The sequence below is a fragment of the Stegodyphus dumicola genome, chromosome 2 (assembly GCF_044657685.1).
Source record: "Stegodyphus dumicola isolate Sdum_Otavi_A_Nest chromosome 2, ASM4465768v1".
Taxonomy (NCBI): Eukaryota; Metazoa; Arthropoda; class Arachnida; order Araneae; family Eresidae; genus Stegodyphus; species Stegodyphus dumicola.
The window spans coordinates 247,396,345-247,417,424 of NC_140769.1; the positions used below are offsets into that span (position 1 = coordinate 247,396,345).

A 21,080-nucleotide genomic window follows, 5' to 3' on the forward strand; every position below is an offset into this window, starting at 1 on the left:
TTTTGAAACGCTTTCCTTTAAATTCTTGTTTACCACCAACTCCATGCCAGAATAAAATTTCATTATCGCGTTTTATGTAAATGATGTAGAACCAGTATTCATTTGAAAGTACAGTCACTTCGGTAGAAGAGCTCAAGAAGCTCTAAGTAGAGTGTGTTCTGTCTTAGGATCAAGTCGTTGCTTTAAGCTTACCTTACTTATTACGTACGGCCGTAGTCTTATTAGGCATTTTCTCCCTCTTTTCTGCATGCCTTCGCGGTGTAACGGTAGCACGTATTCCAGAGGTCCAAGTTCGAGTCCAGGCGAGGGCACTGCACATTTTTTCTGTTTTCTACTTCGAAAACCTAATGACTCTATAGTCTTACGTGCGTGTTAGTATTCGCCGGTGATATTTAATTACGGGCCAACTCGGTTAATTATCTTTGTACAGCTTAAGTTAAAGTTCAGCTAGTTAGTTTAGTTTCTTATTTTTTATCTGAAGCCCAAGAGGAGCCTTTCCTGTAAGCCCGAGAAGGTGCCGTCTGTGAGTGTTTGAGTGAAAAGCAGGATATTTTAACCCTTCTTTGGACTTATAGTTGTAGGAGGACCTGCCGGATAGTCGCTAAACACTTCCATAAAAGCTCTAGCAGCCAAGAAGACGTAAATTAACTAGAACTTCATAACGCTATATATTTTATTTCACTTAATTGTTACAATAAATGATGATGCAATTATACAACAAAAAACATTTTTCCATACCATCGATTCAGGTTGCCAAGAAGAAAAACATCTACGAAAATTCGGAAATGCTTCTGCAAAATCTCATCCGTGAAAAAAATAAATGGAATGAATGAATAATTTATTGGGATTTTAAAAGTAATCTCTCTTCTTGAATCATTAACGAGTTCCATAAAATACTAATATTTTGCTTGAGAGAAACGAAATATCTTTGATCCTCAAAAATAAAAGCAAAGCATCATTTATTTTAGGGAAGCTTTATGTTACCAAAGCACTTCTAATGAGTTCTGAAAGGTAAAATTTTATTTCACTGAATATGAGATTAGAACTCGTGAAGGACTGAGTAAAACAGAATGGATACCCATGGCCAGGTTTCACATAGCCCCCATTTCCAAAATTCCACTCAAAGAAAGTATCTGAATAGCACCACAAATTAGAAACTTACTTTTGGATCAGAAATTTGATCAACAATTAAATACAGCCAGTATACCTACCAAATCTTTCTGAATTACTTGCAAAAGCTACCTGGGAAAATCTTATGGCTTTGTATAGTTTTGGAGCAACACAGTGCCATAGGATCAAGATGTATTTAATGCTTCCATTTTTTTTTCATACTATCATGTATGTTTTCCTCTCTGTGAGTTTTAGAGCAATGAGTGATTAGCATAATGAATGTTTTCATTATCAAACTTCTGATTTTTGATGAATGATTTAAGTCTGGTATGTAAAGTATACTTGCAGATAAACGTCTTAGATCTTCTTCTAATCTGAATCCCGAAATTTTTTGCGATTACAGTACTTCTTTTATTTCCTGCAAGAAATTAAAAATATAATTTATCAAGAAGTAAGCTCATCTCTGTTTTTTAAGTCGTGTAGATTGGCAACACCTTTGATAGCTGTCAGTTTATCATAGGCAGTGTAGGTATGAAATAATCTGGTAGAATAGCATAATGCAATTACCTGGCTTATGGGATGCTAAAGGTAACAGTGGTAACAAAGGAAGTAACAGACAAATATATGGATATTTCTAAAGCCCCCAAGCTATGAATAATGGACTTGCGGAAATATAAAGAATTAGTAATTATTTATTTCCGATTTATTTTTTCGTTTTCATGCTTAGAAACATCTGTAGTCAAATCCTGAATTTTCGTATCATGTTGCACTACTTTAGGATATTAGTTCATCATCCACTTGCTTAAGAAACAACATTCCTTTACAGATAATCAATTTTGGAAGATGCCGTTTTACGTATTATTTAATAATATTGCTTAATTTCGTAATGAAAAATATTCTCGTGAAAAACGCACTCGTGCCATATTATAAATATGGAATTATGACATAATTTTCTATCCTTGGTGCAAGACAAAAAAAAAATAATGTTTTCTCAATGAATAAACTTTAATTTCTTCTCATTAAATAAATTCCATGTCCTGTGTATTATTTGTAAGTGATCTGTGATTTGCAAACCTGCTCAATTCTAAAATCTTAAATTTGCAGTTGTCTTTCCTTAAACCTTTAATAATTATCTATTTGGGTTTCGAGACTCATCTGTGCATTACTTGAAGAGATCTCGAGACATATTTTCACAACGGGAAATGGAAATAGTTTTTCTTTACATGTCGCAACAACTTTTATCATTTCATCTCCTTTCTTCTTTAAATGCTTAGTGGTACAGCAAGATGTTAATTAAAATTTTCATACCCTAGTCTGTTACTTTAAAATAGGAATTTAAAGGCTATTTTCCTCTGCCCGGTTTGTTTCGTAACCATGGAAACAACATTTGAGGAAGAAAAAAAGACTTACTTCACTCCCCTCACTTCATTTCTGTTTAGCGTGTTTCGGTTTATGAAAAGCACCCGAATAAAGACTGACTTGAAGTGCAGTCTCAAATGACTTGAAGAAAATCAATGCTGTGCTGGTGATGACGAGACGAGCTACGATCGCTAGTGGGGAAGGGGTGCTAGAAAGGGTTTTGAAGTACATATTTTAAACTAACAGACTATAATACTATAGAACTTAATACCTGAAGCAATATTTATTTAAATATTTATTTGTTCTGCAAAGATGAATTGTTTTAATTCGAATGAAAAATTATACTTTGATTTTTCTCTTATTTCCTATGAAGTGTATTCGTTTCCTGAATCTTGTGAAAACAATTGTTATAAAACTGACAATGCCTTGTCAACCAAGAAACCAGTGCCGTGTCAACCTGAACAGGTTTTTTAAATATTGCACAAAGTAGATATTGTCTGTGTTATTATATTATTATTTGTGATAAAGTTCGTATATAGGGGATTCCATTTCGTTGCGACTGTGTAACATTTTAGAGGGCAACGTTAACAATAGGGCAAATATGGTGGTGGACTGTGGGCACTCTTGCTGCACAGACGCTGTACGCTTACTATCATTTATGCTTCTCTGGGATTCGAGCAAGGGCCCATCGGTAAGGCATTCAGCATCATTAACAGCTATTCCGTCTAGGCGGAGGTAATGAGAAACATAAATTTTGAAGCATTTAAATATCAAAGGCATAATTTGAAACTGGTGGTATTTACACTGTAAGGGCATTATTGTATTGTCTTTGAGCGAGCTCTCAAATGATTGGTACATCCTGATGCCAACTTAAAAATATCTGCAGGTTGAATCTGAACGAGGGCACAGCTGAATGTTCATGTTTTTGTTTTACAAAACATAATAAATACTCTTTGCAGGAGCATGAAAAATAGAAAGAACATTTTGTAGAAAGGAAAGTAAATGCTGCACACGACTTAAGCTCATAAAATAATTTTAACTAAATTAACTCGTTTTCTAGGCAATATAAAACATAACTTCAATATATTTTGTCAAAAAAATATTTTTTTGTGGGAAGAGAATTAGCAGTTCAGAAAAATAAGATAAGAAATCAATAAAAATAAGTTTCTAACTATGTCAAACATTTTTTTATCAAAATTATTCCCAAAACAAATGCAAGGTTTGATATTTATTGGAGCATATGCTTATAATATAATAAAGAATATTATATTTAAGCTTTAGTAAGTAGTAATCCAACGTTTTTTATTTATACGCGAGTTATTTCAAATGCACGGTGAGAAGAAACACTTGCTTTGATTACTTTGATACTTGTTAGTTAGATTGGCCTCAGCGCGTGGTAAACTCTGTGAGTAAAGAAAATTAGAAATAAATTAGGCCCATGCCTGTGAGAATTGTAATTGTGAGAAAATAAAATAAATGTGAAATAGTGGAAAGGAATATACCAATTATTTAGATATTGTCTGTAAAATGATGAGTAGCATACGGGCGGAGATTAAAGTCCTCTTCCAGGAGTTCGTACCTGAAATTATCTGCATAATTAACAATGTTCGTGTAGAAACACTTGCAAATCTCTCTTATTTATTTATATAACTTAGAGTATGACATTAAAGTGAAAAATTCTTTGAAATGAAACCTTTTATTTGCTTTTCATTATTCTTATTTATCTTTGCTGTAAATAGACAAAAAAATATCTGTGCATAGCTTCAGGGACCAAAGAAGTGAAAGGAAGATTTAAAAAATGAGCTGAATCAATTTCACATTTGAATGAATCATTTCCGTATTACGTAAAAAAAATAAAAATAATAAACACTTGAAATAAATGGATAAAAATAAGGCGAAAGATCATCTCAGTATTACAATGCAGATGACTTCTAGAAACTGAAGGATTGAAAATTAAAAATCATTGGATTTAAAAAATATTATCATCTTCTATATGGCTATAAATCTGAAACTTTATATGATGACTTAAAAATGTAAACCTAAGGAAAGGAAAGAAGAAGGTATATCTTCTCAACCAAAGCGAAAGAAAAATATATTTCTTTTTCATTTATTTAACTAGTAAGAAAGTGCAAGTTATGAAGGCGGAAGCCATTCAGGAAATACTGAAGTTAATTGAATAATCGATGATATTTGAATTTGAGAGTTTTAAAATGCATCAGTGTTAGTGATATTATATTTTATGCTTACAAATTGATAATTAAATTAAAGTGTAAAATTGAATTAAAATTTAACACAAGATTAATGAAAATTCTTTTATTAGTATTCATATTAAATTCTTTTAATAATTTTATTAAAAAACTTCCAGTGTCAAGCTTCAGATTCCAGTCCAGCATAGAAAAATATTTTCTTTTTAAATTACCTTTAATTATCCTGAAGTTATATTTTTTCCTTCCAGTTATTTTTATGGTTTGCAATATAAAAATCTGTGTAAATACAAAAAAAAGTTTTTCTCTTAAAGTATCATAACTTACTAAAAGACATGCTTTGAACTGCAAAATATGACATTAATTTAACGTTAACATCCTTTTACCTGTAGTATTTCGAATTGTTTCGTAATTTCATCCATATATTCGATGTAGCTAAAATTAAAACCGTCACAAGCCGGTGCAAGCAAATTTTTGCTGTTGGTAATTCATAAGATTTACATTATCACACCGAATTCTGTAGTTTTAACACTGGGTTTGTGAGTTTAATTATAGCGTATTCCGAGTTTTCCCCATTTGATTAATTTTCTTTCTCTTATCATTTGCAGACGATTGTTTCTTTTGTTTTCGCATGTGAAATTCTAGAGGTTTTTATTTAAAATTCCATCAAAGATTCAGCATCAGATTGTTGAACTTATATAGTATATCGGATTAAAAGAATGCTAACATCATAATAAAATAGCTAAATTCTAACATACCTAAGCGGTAATAGCCTGAGTATAGAAAATCCTGAGTAAAGTTTTTATTTACCAAAATACTTTTAAATATGATAAAAAATTAATAAGTAATGTACATACTACTGGGTGGATAAACTTAGTCTGTTTTTGAAGCATCTGTTTCATTTTATCGTTGGTTTGTATCATTTAAGTTATGATTTTGTGACGTTCTGTAAGGGATCCATCTTAGAGCTTGCCGCTCGGTGGAGAACGATAAGAAGAAAATGGTATTAATTCATTCGATTTAAAATAGGACAAATTAATAGCATTTTCTTCTTTTTTAAATATCTATTTTGAATACAACAAAACACGCAAGGGTTATCTGCCTAAGGGGAAGACATGCTTTTGTAGAAAACTTGCTAAGTCTTGTTTTTACATTACACACGTAGAAATACGAAAACACTCATATAGATAGTCCCTACGCTAGGACAGAAACCTATTCGAGTTATGAGTGTTAAAAAAACTTATCTACTCGGGCATTGATGGACCGCATTTTGTTATTTCTACTGCATTCCTGTTGCATAAGAAGAGTCTTTTTTCTATCATGTAATATAGATAAGGAATTAAAAAAATAGCCAAATATGACTATACAGCAATAGTAAAGTTTTACCAACGCTCACGATTGTATTAATTACTCGTACATAAAAGTAAAAACTGGAAATTTAATTTTTAAGATAAATACCATACGGACTGTTTTATTTATATATTAATATAATACTTATATAGCTAAGATAAATCCCAAGACTTGGTTCATTCAAAAACTTTGTTAAATTTGTTTCTTGTGTTCAAGTTTCTTAAAATAGTACCATTATTTAAACTCCTTATAATAGCTGCATTTCGTTTTTTTGGCATGCTTTCAGAAATAGCACTTTTATTCACTGAAAAAAAAATGTGTGTAAGCTTTCTTGTATTACCGGAGGCAACTACAGCCATCTCAAAGCGATTAGCTACACGAAGACTCTCCTTTCTCCTAATTATTGAAATAAGATCGTATATTTTTTATAATGTTATTTAAAAGATTTCCTTAACACACGCTCCTTTATTCGTGATATCAAATGATAATGACCTGAAGCTTTCCGTAGTCATCACTTAAAAAGTTGTACCTACTGGAGGAAAATAATGCTTAATTTTCCTCTGGAGATTCTTGAATGAATCGAGATTTAACTTACTTGTTAGAAAGCTCTTTGGATTCCGTGGTTACAAATTTTACTTCTGACTTTCATCTTCTGTCAATGGAAGCAAGTTCTTCAGCCACAGGTGAGGAGTATTTGCTGATAAAAGATAAATTAATGAATCAAAGTAGTTTACTTTTTATTATTTTGTTAAAATTCAGTACTACAGAGTAATCATTTTTTAATAATATTATATTTACGTATGGATTATATAATTATGCAAAACCTAAGGAAAGTGCTATTAATTTTCAAGATTTTTAACTATATTAAAACAATTTAGCCTAAGAGGAAAACCTTTCTTCATGTGAGGTTAAATCAATAGTTGGCTTTTGGAGCTATTTACCAAATGGCGCAGGAAAGTAATATGAACATTTTGTTATGAGTTAAATAAAATACAATGAAATGATCTATTGGTAAGAATCCTTGACCTTCGGAGATCATATAAAAAGTCAGTTTCTTAAATTGAAGTAATTGAAACTTTTCTCAGAACGTTATTTGTTTCAAGGAAACTTTGGAAGCACATATCTAGGATTAATATTAAATAAACTCAGCCTTTAACCATCTCTTGAGCACCTTCTGAAACATAATCTTTTTATAATTATATAATTAATATTTTTAATGTCGGGTGCTCTATTTAACAGTTATTAGCCTTGTGGCACTACAAGGGCCGGAAATGGTAGCCCTTTTATTATGAAAGCACCTAATAGGAGACCACCTGCGCTTCCTATGAAGGGACGGACAGTTACAATCATGCCTTCTCCGGGAGATTCGAACTCGAGCCTATCGTTACCGCAGTCAGGGTCACTAAGCACTACACCGATTGGGTGGTGCAATACAATTACTTAGATGTGCGTCTTTATTTCTAACTTTTTTCTCTACAGATTTGTTGTTAGTATGTATACGAATTATAATTGTGTCTGCGTATATGTGCACAGACATTATTATCATGTATATACATGCTTGTACGAAGAAATGAAAGCCTTTAATAAAATAAGGCCATATACTATATTAACAAATAAACTCCATTTATGAAGCATGTCCAACTTTGAGTGTTAAACTTTAAGTGTAAGAATGATATTATAAGCAGTTAATATTAAATAAAAATTATTATTAATATTTCAACTTAAATTTATTAAAGAATTTTAAAAGTTGGTTAAAATATTTATTAAAAAATTCAAACGGTAGTCAGTTTTTTAGAAAATAATTGATTAAATTTCTGCTTTTTGAAATACGTTGCATAATTAGCATCAAAATTGCTCAAATTTTAATTCGTTTTCCTTTTTTAATAAGCAAATTTAATACCAATCATTCCTTTGATTAAGCTTGCTGATTGTGAGTTTATCTTAATCATTAAACTTTAGAACATCGTATGAAAATAACAAAGATCTCAAATTCTAAAACTGAATGGGAAAAGTCGCATGAGTTTTAGAGTACGAAGCTGGGAATGTTTTGAATTTTCCTTCTTAGAGTTAATATTCGGTGATAAATGTCGTAAGCTTTCCTGGAAATGCAGCGTTGCATTTAATTACTTCTGGCGCACATTAAGACTTCATCTGCAGTTAATCAGCTGTACAGTTAATCAGAGATTTTAGAACATAGACCGCAATTTTATAGTTCAAGAAGATGCTTGTGGCTTTATAAGAAAGCATTTTGCAAATGCAATCTGAAAAGTGAAAGAAAATTATGAGATAAATGACTACAAATGAGTAGGATTATTTTGGGTTTATTATTTTTTGAGTTATTAAAAAATGAAATGTGAGGATTTCGCACATATGCTAAGTTTGCCAACGGCCTTTTCAGCTTATTCTTCACTTCCTTATGTCAAAACGGAAGAATATGATTCCCTAAATGTATCATATCCGATACTGTTTAAGTAATATACAGGATTAGAATTAAGCGGAAATTATCATAATTCATCGACCTGATCATAAGCGTAAAAACTGTAGTTATATCTCTTTGAATGAGCATCGAAATCTAGAGTCAGTCTTTGCCTCAAAACGAATGTCTTTAAAAAAAAATGATTCTTTCAAAAAAAAAAAAAAAAAATGATAATCGTCTGCTTTTTGAATATTGCATAGTCACACTAAGTAAACCTGGGAACCACTTGAAAACTTTATTTTTGTACAGCGGTGATGGAGATTATGTGCACAAATACATGATATTAATACAACACTATGGATACTACATATAAGCTCCCCATTTTATATACATGTACATACAAGCAGTTTAACGTTTTCAAATACAAGCACTTCAACGTTAAGTCTAAAAATACGGTATTGATATTCTCTTGAAGTTTCATTACTTTAGAATCATAATCAGATAAATTCACAAATATTCATTAAATTACAAATATTTTAGTCCAAAAAGTATTTGTCCTTGGGGGACTATTGTTTTCGTTTTGCGATTTTACGTCGAATCACTATGAATGTCCGTTTCGCTTTTCAAACTGTTGCCACCCAATATTATCGCCCTGTATTATATTTGAAGAAATCAAATAATGAAGAATCTCCATAAATGTATGTATGTTTCTCGCATTCTGATGAAACAACGGTACCTAGAGCTATCCAATTTTGAATGACTTAATCCTACTGCGAATTTGGGCATCTGGAAGCCCAAATTTGAAATCTAGAATTTATTTTATTATAGATTTCATAGTTTGTAAAACTTTAACGAATTTTTGATTAACAAACTCAAGGATTTCAAAGCGAACAATGGCAACGTTGTACAGAAAAAAAAAAAAAAATATCTCCAGCGCGCGAGATGGTGTATCGTAAACCTAAAGGTATGGTCAATTTAAAATTATTTTGTGTGATATTTCTGTTGAACTGAGTTTTATGGTTTAAGTGCGAAGAACATGATATTTAATAAATAAAGGTAACGTACAAAGTGTTAAAAAACACCTCTTTGGCCATAATTTAAAATCTCAAACCTTTCAGATTTTCTTTTTTATTTTTAAATAATGAAAATAACAATATGAGTTGCCTACAGGCCAATCATGGATTACCAGTCTGTTTTGGTACAGTACAAATTCTATAAAGTTCTTCTAAACAAATATTTATCTGATATTTATCTTTAGTTGCGTACAAATAAAAATATTATGTTCTTCAATTTGCCGTACGGTTTCGGAATGTGATCTCCGACTTTAACATCATATATCTCGGTCAAGTTGATCGTATGGGAATCACGCAATTTATGTTTTATTTTTTATAACTAAAAGAAAATTCATATATATATATGAAACCCTCATTCATATATATATATGAATGAGGGATGTTTGCAAGTGTATAGTGTCTTTTTGTATGGGAACACTTAAAATACTGTGGAGCCGAAAGTCTTCTATATATATATTAGTGGTAGGTAGGTAGGTCCATTTACACTAGCGGAACTTTGAGCCTAAGAAACGCAGGCGAATTTGAAGACTCGTTTGAGAGCTTTTTAACAGCAATTTTTTCCTATTGTGAGGGAATATTTAACTCTTAAACTCTTGAATAATGTTATAAGTTAGGCTGTTTATTTAAATGTGTAAATATTCAGTTTCAGTTTAAAAAAAAGAGTAACATTTTCGCCATTTAGTGAAGCAAGCAACTTCCGCGTGCATTTCTTAGGCTCAAAGTTCCGCTAGTGTAAATGGGCCTTTACGAAGGACTGGAACGCCTGGTGTCTAACAGAGGTAAACAGGCATACCTACTATCTGTAACACCACAGCTTGCCTCTTCAATCTATAATACAATCCTACTAATGCCCTTGTAAGGCCATGTACTTCCCTTTGACAACCTCAATAATCTCCTGGTGCAGCCTCGTGTGGTTCCAGGAAGCTCTTGCCGTAGTTAGAGGAGGGCTTGGAACACATGCCTGTTTATCTCTGTTAGACACCATTAGACACCATATTAGTGGTAGGAGAAGTTTTGCAAGGGACCCTTTTAAACTGGGTTAGCACTGGCGAAAGTTGAACTGTCGCCTATAAAGTACCCAAGGCCCTGGCCAACCACAGGCGCTTACTGCCTCTTAGGTATTATGAATTCATTGATCAGATCAAAAATCTCTCAGATCCGAAAGATAAGAAACACAACAACAGCCTCCTTTAATAAATAACACAATTGTGTTTAATAAGTTATTATTTGTAGAGATATAATTTTCAAAAAATGATTTTACATACTGTGGCAAGGAAACGAAAGTTATGCCGAGTTATTGGTTTTTACAACTTAAATATACATATGACATGTCTGAGTTCATCGCCCAGTAGAAGAAGATGCTACTTCAGGCAACTTTAAAGGGGCTGTCTGTATCTTAACCGCCGATTTTTTCTGAACCTTTTCGGACTAACGAGACAATTTCTGCTTTCCGGAATTTCATTCTCAATTTACATTATTGAGTTCTCTTTATTTTAATAAGTTTAAAAAATTTTTAGCCCAAAGGGGCAATTTGCTCAGTAGGGCTATTAATTTCGTTTTGGCATTTTGCGTTGGTTCACTATAAACGGCGTTTCACTTTTTAAACTGTTGCCACCAAATATTAGAGCCCTGCATTATATTTAAGGAAATTAAATAATGAAGAATCTACATGAATGTATGTTTCTCTCTTTGTGAAAAAACAACGGTACCTGGAGACATCATATTTTGAATAACGCAGTTCTCCATTCGAATATGGGCATCTAGAAGCCCAAATTTGAAATTTGTTTTGTTATCTATTTTATATTTTGTAAAACGCTAAAGAATGTTTGATTAAGATACTCAAGGATTTCAAAGCGAGCAAAGGCAACGCTGTACAGAAAAAAACATTTTTATCTCCAGCGCGCGAGACTGTGTATCGGAAATGGCAAAACTGTACAGGGGAAAATTCTAAAGATATGCTCTTTTTAAATTATTTTGTGATATCACTGTTGAACTGAATTTTATGGTTTAAGTACGAAGAACATGATATTTAATAAAGAAAGGTAACACACAAAACGTTAAAAAACGACGATTGAAATTACGACAAAAAGAATATACATTTTTTATTTTTTTGTTAGAAACATTTACAACAAATTGCGTTCCAGTTGTACATTTAGGAATTTAACCAAGGCTTATATTTAAATTGTTTAAAAATTTAAATGTAGATAACATTAAACTGGTTTGATTGCATAAAATTTCTTGTCGCTTTCTTTTCGGGTATGGGGGGGGGAGATTCGTTCTCGATCATAATTTTCAGCGAACAGATATAAGGTTTTTAGCATTTTTATGAAGATACTTAATCTAGTTTTGCCATTCATATTTTGAAAAATTATGCACATATACATATACAAATGTTGCGAAAATGGAGAAATCGCATACAGAAATACTAAAAACATAAACAGTTTCCGTTCAAACAACCTCATTTGAATTTTCATGCATCGGAAACTTTACTTTAAGCAGTTCTGCCGGATTACAGTGGTGTTAGCTTAAGAAATTTAACAATGATTTCTTGTAATCGACATAACAATAGCAATGTAACCGATATAACACGAGATGTGAATGTAATCGAGAAATGTAATCTATATAACAATAGCAAATCGGAAGCTCTGAGAGTCCTAGTAGTAAAAAGAACTTAATGCAATTAAGAGATATGCAGTTTTAACAAAATTACCTACCACTTATTCATATATTCACTTATATCAGTAATATATGCTAAAGTATTTAGTTAGTTTTTTTAAGTATAGTTTCCGATTTTTATCTCTCGTTTTGAATTTGTTTTCACATTTTGTTCAAGTACACGCAAGTTCTGAAGCTGAGTTGCGTTGCCATTTCTTTAAACCTAAAATACTGAATTTTATAAAAAATTACAAACTCTTTTATAATTATTGAAAGAGTTTGGAATGAGAAGAGCTATTGGACTTTTCAAGGCTAGAATAAATCAGAAATATGTAACTGTTTCTTTATATCCTTAATGAAAGAGAGCGCTCGATAAAGTTCCTTTGGTCCCTACTCAAGTCTAAATAGAAGCACGAGATATGAAAAATGCGCAATGCCCTCGTCAGGACTCGAACCCTGGACCTCTCGTATCCGCGTCGAGTACGCTTCCAATTACACCACGAAAGCATGCGGAAAGGAAGGAGAAAATACCTTATGTACTTCCTCCTTTAAAGAGCGACTGAGGATTAGGGGATTCAGTCTCCAAATCCCGGTGGTGACAAATTATCGTCCATCACCTTTTAGTTCGGGTGCCACTTGTAATGTCTAGTATTTTTCGCTAGTAAACACTTCTACTACATCTACTTGAAAGTCTTAGCGACTTAGTACTAAGACTACAGCGAGGTACGAGACGAGTTAGTACAGGACGAATACAACGAGGGAAGGGTTGGCACAATCTTTGTGCCTAAATCCACCATCCACTTATGGCGATACTTACACTTATGGCCACGAACTAAAGATAATGGCAAATTAAAATAAATTTAAAGATAAGCTGGTAGTTCAAGTTTACAAAAATTAATTTAACATAGCAGATTGACTCAGAAATCCACACTGGTGTGATATTAACTTCGGTAACAAGAATGTGAAGCCGAGATTCGGAATTCATACAACTGGTAGAAACAACAACTTGCACATTTAATAGTGACAACCTTTTTGTACGGCAGTTTAAATATACTCTCATTCTCGATAACTCATTTACATCCTGGCGAGGAATAGAGAGAGAAACAAGAAAAGATAGAAAAAGGCTAATAAATTAAAATAACTATTAGTAAAATGATATAAATCTCCTCTTGTTATCCTCTCTATATTATTAAACATCTCTACAATTTAGAATTAACTTTTATAAATTGATCACTACATATATACCTAATGTGCACTGAAAGGTTTGTAGTAAGTTGTCATTGACCCATCTTCTTTATAATATAATTCATCATTAAATTTACTAAAAATGTCCCTTAAACGTTTTGTGGGAATTTACTCTAGATTTAACAACGTATGCCGTTCAATAGTGCTATATTAAAGGGCCGAAATCTTGTTTCAACGAATTCAATGCTTCTTTTTATTTTAGCGCTGAATTAATTCTTCTTGAATATTTTTTGCCAATACTGCAATATTATGCGTATTAAGAGAAAACGCAGCTTTTAAGTGCTGTATACTTATTTTCAACAAAAGAGATTTATGCTTCAAAATACTGAATAAGAACTGAGTTAATTAAATATTTTCTCTTTTTATTTGGCATAAAAATGTTGTAGATAGTTTGACTCTTAATTTATATTTTACGCACATTGTGGTTACTTTATTTTAAATGGGCTCTATAAAAATATGCTAGAAAGATCTATGAATAGAGTTATCACTATTTCTAACTGCAAACAGGTATATATATATGCATTTAATACTGCTGGAATTTAAAGCTTAAAAGTATTCACCTGTATTACATCTGTAACGGCATAATATCTATCGAAACAGACAGTTGTTAGTGAAGACAATAACTCAACATTTCTGAAGATATCGCACGAAATCGATTTTAAATCTTACGATATAAAAATTAATTCGAAATTACTTTGAAATCAAGCTACAAGAAGCAAGAACTGCGAGGGTAAAAACTTTTAAACATTTGACAAACTGAAATTATAAAGTATCTTTTAACGAAATCTTTGTAATTATTAGTATTACTCATTAAACTCGAAAAGATAATAGATAGATTTAGAATATTTATTTTGTTCGATATTTCACGATGTTATATCAATAAACTAACATAAGCAATGATTTCAAAATTTTAAGAACCATTTCCATGCATTGAATAACATTATCTGCAATGTATATGTAATAGCATAACATACAAATAAGAATTGATCGTAATTGCGTTAACAGAAAGGAGCCACACGTCACTTTAAGGCATGATGTAACTGATGGTTTGTACAGTTCTTCAAGGACCAGTTTGTTCACAGAATATGTAATACTGAAAATCATTATACTGCATAGGGAGATATTAAATTCCCAGACAGAAGGCTTCTTCGTTCTGCGATATAGAAATATTCTAAATGGCTCATATCAGAGGTGATGAAATTGAAAAAAAAAATAGGGTTAAAAATCTGTGGTATATTCATCGAACTAAACCAAAACCTGGTAACACTTCGTATTATCTTGCTGGAACATTTGAAATGTCCTATCATCTTCCCGTAAAAGTTATGGAAAAATGCAGGTTTCCGACAAGAACGGCCACTTCACCGACATTTTTAAGTAATTTCTTCAACATGATGAGAGAGTTCATCTAGATCGTATGGAAACGGTCTACACCAGCATTTAGACGCTGGACAGGACAGACAAGAGAAGTCGGTAGCCGAGGTTTATTCCTCATTTTGACGTGTTTGTCAGAAAGAAGCAAATGAAATCGTAATTCATCGGAGCAGGTTATCTGACTCCACTATTCAAAGTCCAGTTCCGACGTCTTTGGAATTTGAATTTAGTTGTAGAAGTTAGACAGAAAGAATAAACAATGAAAAACTAGATCTTCCGCTACCCAAATCCACTGATCCTTACGTATTTTAGAAATATTCTACGTTCAACGCGCATTGAAAGGCTATATAGTGCTTTAGTTCAATATACTTTGCCTCTTGATACCGTTTTCAGCAGCTGAGAACAGACAAGCTATGAGCTTAACCCTTTTCTGGTTTTACGTATACGGAAATGCACTCAATATAATAGTCACAGTAAATTTCTGAGAAACCTTGCTTGAAAAAACAGAATTCCTGCGCAGTCTTTAACTGTTGAATAACCCATGTCTTTGTGATTTATCATATCATATTCAGGGATAGATAATACGGAAGTACTGCTATGCTGAATAGGAAATTTACTGAAACGAATATTAGTTTGTAAGCTATAAAAATGCTTTCATTCGATTGATATCTAGCACATCCATTAGGTGTAAAAAACACTCGCTTTACTTTAGCTGCTATACTTACAACTTTTGTTCTGACAGTATTTAATTACGCCAAGGACTGCAGTGAACAAAGGCAGTTACAATGATTACGCAAATTTGCAGAGTAAATTTCTGTATATGGTTGCGTTTCAACTCCAGTTTTACATCTTTATCAAATACGTATTTATTTTTTAATTTTTAATGCAATACAGATTAAACAAAGAAAATAACTACATAATTCCTTCAAATTATAAATAATGTTTTTCGGAAACCCGAGTAACTACTTTTATGTATGCGTGATTCCTCGTTCAAGACAATACGTAATTAAAATGTGCATCATGAATTGCTTACGATTCATTTCCGATTGAACGAAATGTTACAACGTTCCTTAAACAAATACAAAAATTATTGTACAGTATTTCGGAACTTAATATTTAATGAGGAAATTACTGCCAAAAACATATTTCTAAAGTAATATCTGCATGTTACATCATCGAAATCTTAATTCAAATTTGACTCTCTTCCTTTTTATAAATCACTAGTCGATGATTTCTAACTCGTTCACGCGCTGTTGGTTACATCGTCTGCACGGGTCACTTGCTTCAAACGTTCGATTGAAGTGTTTTGTTTTGTTTTGTTTTTTGCTTTTGCTTTTAAACGAAAAGGGAAAGGCATCGAAAAGAAAATTCAGATCATTGTACCAGTGAGCTAGTAATGTTCGATTCAGCCGCGATTAATTCTAAGACCACTTTGCAGAGATGAGTTTAGTTGCCGTTAGTAGCAGTCCTGCCTCTACCAGTGGATACTTCGGTCAAGCTGGAGTGTATTATGATGCAGGTTCACTTCCAGGTCTGTGTTTTAATTTAGATTTTTATAATTTGTGCTAAAATTATACATTTGAACGACAGAAAGTTTCATTCCGTATGAAAAACTTTGTATTCTGGAAATTAATTAATAGGTACTAATGATTAAAATTTTCGAAATTAAAATTTGCTTTACATTCCAATATACTTTAAGCACATGATGTAGAAAATTTTTAGTGAAAAAATAACAATAATATTCTGATTTTAATTGCTGTTTTTAATTAATAATTTGGAAGGGCAAAGAAATATTGCTATTAAGGGAAGTGCTAAACTTTGAACACTCCGATTTCTGCCCAGAGTTCACGAAATTACAGGGAATCTTAACAGGAATATATTTGCTGAAGAGTAAAGTGAAATTTCTCTGAATTAAACACGAAAATCTAATTTTAAGCTCTGAGAATGAAATCAATTTTAGACATAAAAACATATTATAATCGGATAAGTTGTTACAGATCAGGGAAGAATTAAAATTTCGGAAAAAAAAAAAAAAAAAAAAAAAAAAAAAGCGCATGGCAGCCTAAAAGTGAAAAGTAAAAAATTAAAAAATCAAGACCCTTGAGCAAAATTACAAATGATAAATATTAATCCCGAAATCTGAAGCCGAAAGTAAACGATATTCTAATCACCTACTGCCAGATTTAATCGAAAATTCCAAGCTGAAAACATTACTTATTAATTACAGCCTTTTTAATAGCTGTTGCTTCTTATCAGACTGATAATTTAGTTCTGTTTAAATCAGAACTTACAGTTTGGCTTGGATTAAATTATTAAAACAAACGTAATAGTAAGTCTTATATTAATTAGTTCAGTGATAATAATCAGCAATGTAAAATAATAATAATTGATTAGAATATTCTTTTTATGATATTTTAATATGAAGACGTAATTAATCAAATAAAGTAAATAAAACGATAAAGTTAGTAATTATAAATTATTTTATAAAACATACTACTTTTAAAATTCTTTAAAAATAATGTTTAGTTTTATGTTTCTTAGTGGCGTCGTGTACCCTTCCCGCAGCGTTTTGCAATCGCCTACCATCAAAATGTTGGTAGGTGTAGCTATAAGCAGAGTGTTATTTGGTATTCGAAAATGCTATTTTAACGGCATCTTGGGTGTAAGCATATGGAATTTTACATGAACTTTCTCTGCGTTTGATACAGTACTGAAAGTTTAAGCTATGCATTATAATCACAGGTTCGCTTCATATAATGCGTAATCTCCTAATATCATCTGGTATACATTGTATAATCAAGGATTTAATTCATTGATAATTGATTCGAAATTATCAATTTGAAGAAAATATTGCTCTGCAGAGAGATGCGTAAACAAATCACACTCCTCTCCTTTAGATGTTGAATTTAATTTTAGAAATAACTTTCATTTTCAATGAACTTGCCCCTTAATAGTAATAAGCTGAGTAGGTAATTGCAATTCAAAGGTAAGTATGTATAAAATTTAAGCTGTTTATGCTTGTTCGCTCAAAGAATCCGTTCCGCTTAAATTCTAGCTATTTGCAATGAAATCATTGCTTCTGATCCCATTAAAGGGAAAAGAACAAGATTCAGATGACTGAAGGTAACACGCTTGAACAGATTTTTGCCATACGTTTCGTTCCTTTAGATTAATTAAAAAAATTACATTAAAAAATTGAAAGGGTTTTCAAAAGTCTGTTCGAGGGTCTGAAATAACATGGGACAATATTGCATTCCTTGTCGTCTGTACGAGAAAGTGGTAAGCGACTCTGACTGCCGTATCGAAGGAGACAGGATCGAATCCCGAAGAAGGCTTGGATGTGATTTGTCTGTCCCTTCACAAGTGGCAACGGTGGCCCATCTGTTAGGGGTTTCCATAATAAAGAGATCATCGCTTCCGACCTTAGTAGTGACCATTGCCTACAAACGGCTAGAGCCCACCACTGGAGAAAAAATATTACATTCCTTGCAATACGTACGAATGATGAACCATTTTAAAAGTTCGTTGCTATAATTAGTATTAAGAATAATACAACAAGAACTTGCATATGTAATTTTTATAAACTTTAAATAATTAAAATAAAATATCTTGAATATATATTCATTAATCTTATTTAATCTTACTGCTTTGGGAAATGCTGCAGCCCTTCATGCAATCGATATTTGGCAATGGCTTTATGAACTTTGTTTAAAATACGTAGAGTGAATCCTCTTTATCACTCAAAACTTCTGGCGACTTTGTTCTTTTAACGACATGGGCGTCTTGGAGAAGATAAAACATCAGTAATGGCAATTGTCTTTTTGCATTACGGATTTACTATATTCGAAAGCCCTGGCGTGGGAAGTGGAAGTATGTTGTATTAATAAAACTACCAATTACAAATATAAGTATAGCAAGTAAGGCAGCAAAGAAATAAAACTTCATTCAAAAGTTACCTTAATATTTTTCGTAAAACTTTTTAGTTATATTCTTAGTGGAGAACTTTCGCATTCTTTTTACTTCCTTGTACGAAGCAAAAAGGAAGTATAGTAATCGCGAAAAGTTTCAGGCAGCATATTTCAACGAAAATATCCATTTTGACCGCTATCGAATGCAATTTAACGACGTTTTTGCGTGATATCTGTACGTAAGGACAGAATAAAAGACTCGTTTCCTCCAAAAAAATTATAAAACTGCTTTAAAATTAATTCTGAAGAGAATTTTTCGTGGCGTCTGTACGAACGTATGTACGTACGTACGTATCTCGCATAACTCAAAAACGAGTAGCTTCAGAACGTTGAAATTTTGTATATAGGACTCCTATAACATGTAGATGTGCACCTCGTATTTTGGTTGCAATCGGCCGCACCAAACGTATATAAATATATTTATATATATATCCACTCTGTTACCCGGCTCAGTGATCTCAGTTCCTTTACTTTTATATGTTTGTAAATTGTACATTTTTTGCTTTAAAAATGATTGAATTATGTTGTTTTTATCTTCCGGTTAAGGTTTTTGTGCCTTTAGTAAATCTGTGTGCAATAATTTTAGAATTATCAACAATTTTAAAGTTATTTAAGTGCCGCTAAGCCTTTGTTTTGACGGCGGCCATTGATTGTTTACACTTGAAACAACAGACTAGTGGATTTGTTGCCAAGCTAGAGAAACTTAGCTTCGCAACAACAAAGATAACACCTTCATTTATTATTGCCAATTAAATCATGCTTAATCCTTTCTGGAATATCTATATTAAAATTTACGTAATATAGATATTTTGAGTTTTTATGTATTTTTGCCTTCTCGCGAAGTGAGAACTGCATTAATTGAATGAGAAATACTCAATCGTCTGTGAAAAACTGTTTCTTTTTTGTTTTGTTTGCTTAATTTCTTTTATACCTCATTCTAGCTTTATTATAGTATTTGAATAGAACATGTGGCAACGATCTTTAAATGATATAAATTTTGTGCATTATGGGTTATAATATGAACGAAATATAATACTGTTAAGTGAACCTAGCCCCAGAGTGTCGCTATGTAAAACAAATAGAGTGAATTTTAAAGAATGCATTTATTCTATTGTGGTTTATGTGCTGTCGGCGAAGTAGATTTAGTTAAATCCAATAAGTTTAAAGGAAATGCAAGAAAAAAATACGTATAATTTAATATTCCGTACAAGGAAGTTATGTGGTGTACACATCAGATTTTTTTAATTAATAAATCATTTGTATTCTACGAATTATTTATTCAAATATGTATTAAATACTAATCAATTATTCTAAAATTTTGTGGTTTCAACATAAGAAATTTAAAAGGAATCAAAAGTGCTTCAAAACATCTATTTACAATAAATATTAAATAATATTACAATTTTTACTTTCAAACAACTTATTTTAAAAATCAGTTCCATCCAAGTACTAAATTAAAAAAGTTGAGTCCATTGAAAATCATTTAAATTAATTATTTTTCAGACTTTATCTGAAAAGCCTGAAAAATAATTAATAAAAATAATTTGTTTATAAATATTTCTAAATGATAATTTTGCCAGGTAAAGGGTTAAAAAAATATTTACTCCTACGTGGAAAGCGGAATAACAGACGCATTTGTTTCTAATTGAAGGGGCTTGATTTCTGATGATATTTATCCCAATGATTTTGGAAATAACAGATTTTCAGATTATCTGTTTTACATTGGCATTATTTTGTCGTAAAATGAGGCTTAATGATTTGTTGTCGGTTTGATTAGATCAATTTGTATGATGCCTTCTGAAAGCACAACAAAAGTGTCTATGACTGGAATATACACGCATAAAACTAAATTCATTGATAAAAGAAATAAATTACATGCAAAAATGATATGCATCTTGTCTAAGTTACTATGTACTGGACAGCAGATGATGTGTTGAAACTTGATAAATATTAAATACAGTTAAGTTTGTAGGGTTTATGTTTATTTTAACTAACATTTATTTTAAGTTTAAACTATCTTTCCTGTCAAGCCTTACTTTCCCCTGGAACTGCCAATGCCAGAGTATGTAAATTTTAGTAGAACGCGCAAGGATTCAAACTATCAGCGGAAGTATTCTGAGTTAAATAGAAAGGAAACGAGTTCGAAGTGTGCTTTTCTTACTTCACGAGCGTGGAGGTAGTTAGTCAGAAATTGAAGAACCACGCGTTTCGGCCTGTGTGCTTGCCTCGGCAAATTGTTAATCTTTCAACGTAATACTCAGAGTTTGCTGAATTATCAGCGGTATTGTAGAACGCGGTGAGGTCAGTTACGTTTAGAGAGCCTCGTAAT

The 21,080-nt window shown here is 31.8% G+C and overlaps 1 protein-coding gene across 3 annotated transcripts in view; it reads left to right on the forward strand.

Moving 5' to 3' along the window:
• Nucleotides 1-16,157: 16,157 nt before the first annotated feature.
• LOC118182064 (uncharacterized) overlaps nucleotides 16,158-21,080 on the forward strand; it is a 104,860-nt gene continuing 99,937 nt past the window's right edge. For all 3 annotated transcript variants that reach the window (XM_035351345.2, XM_085811986.1, XM_085811985.1), the window contains exon 1: nucleotides 16,158-16,314. In XM_035351345.2, coding sequence (XP_035207236.2) covers nucleotides 16,224-16,314 — 91 coding nt within the window. In that variant the 5' untranslated portion in view covers nucleotides 16,158-16,223. The remainder of the gene's footprint in view (nucleotides 16,315-21,080) is intronic.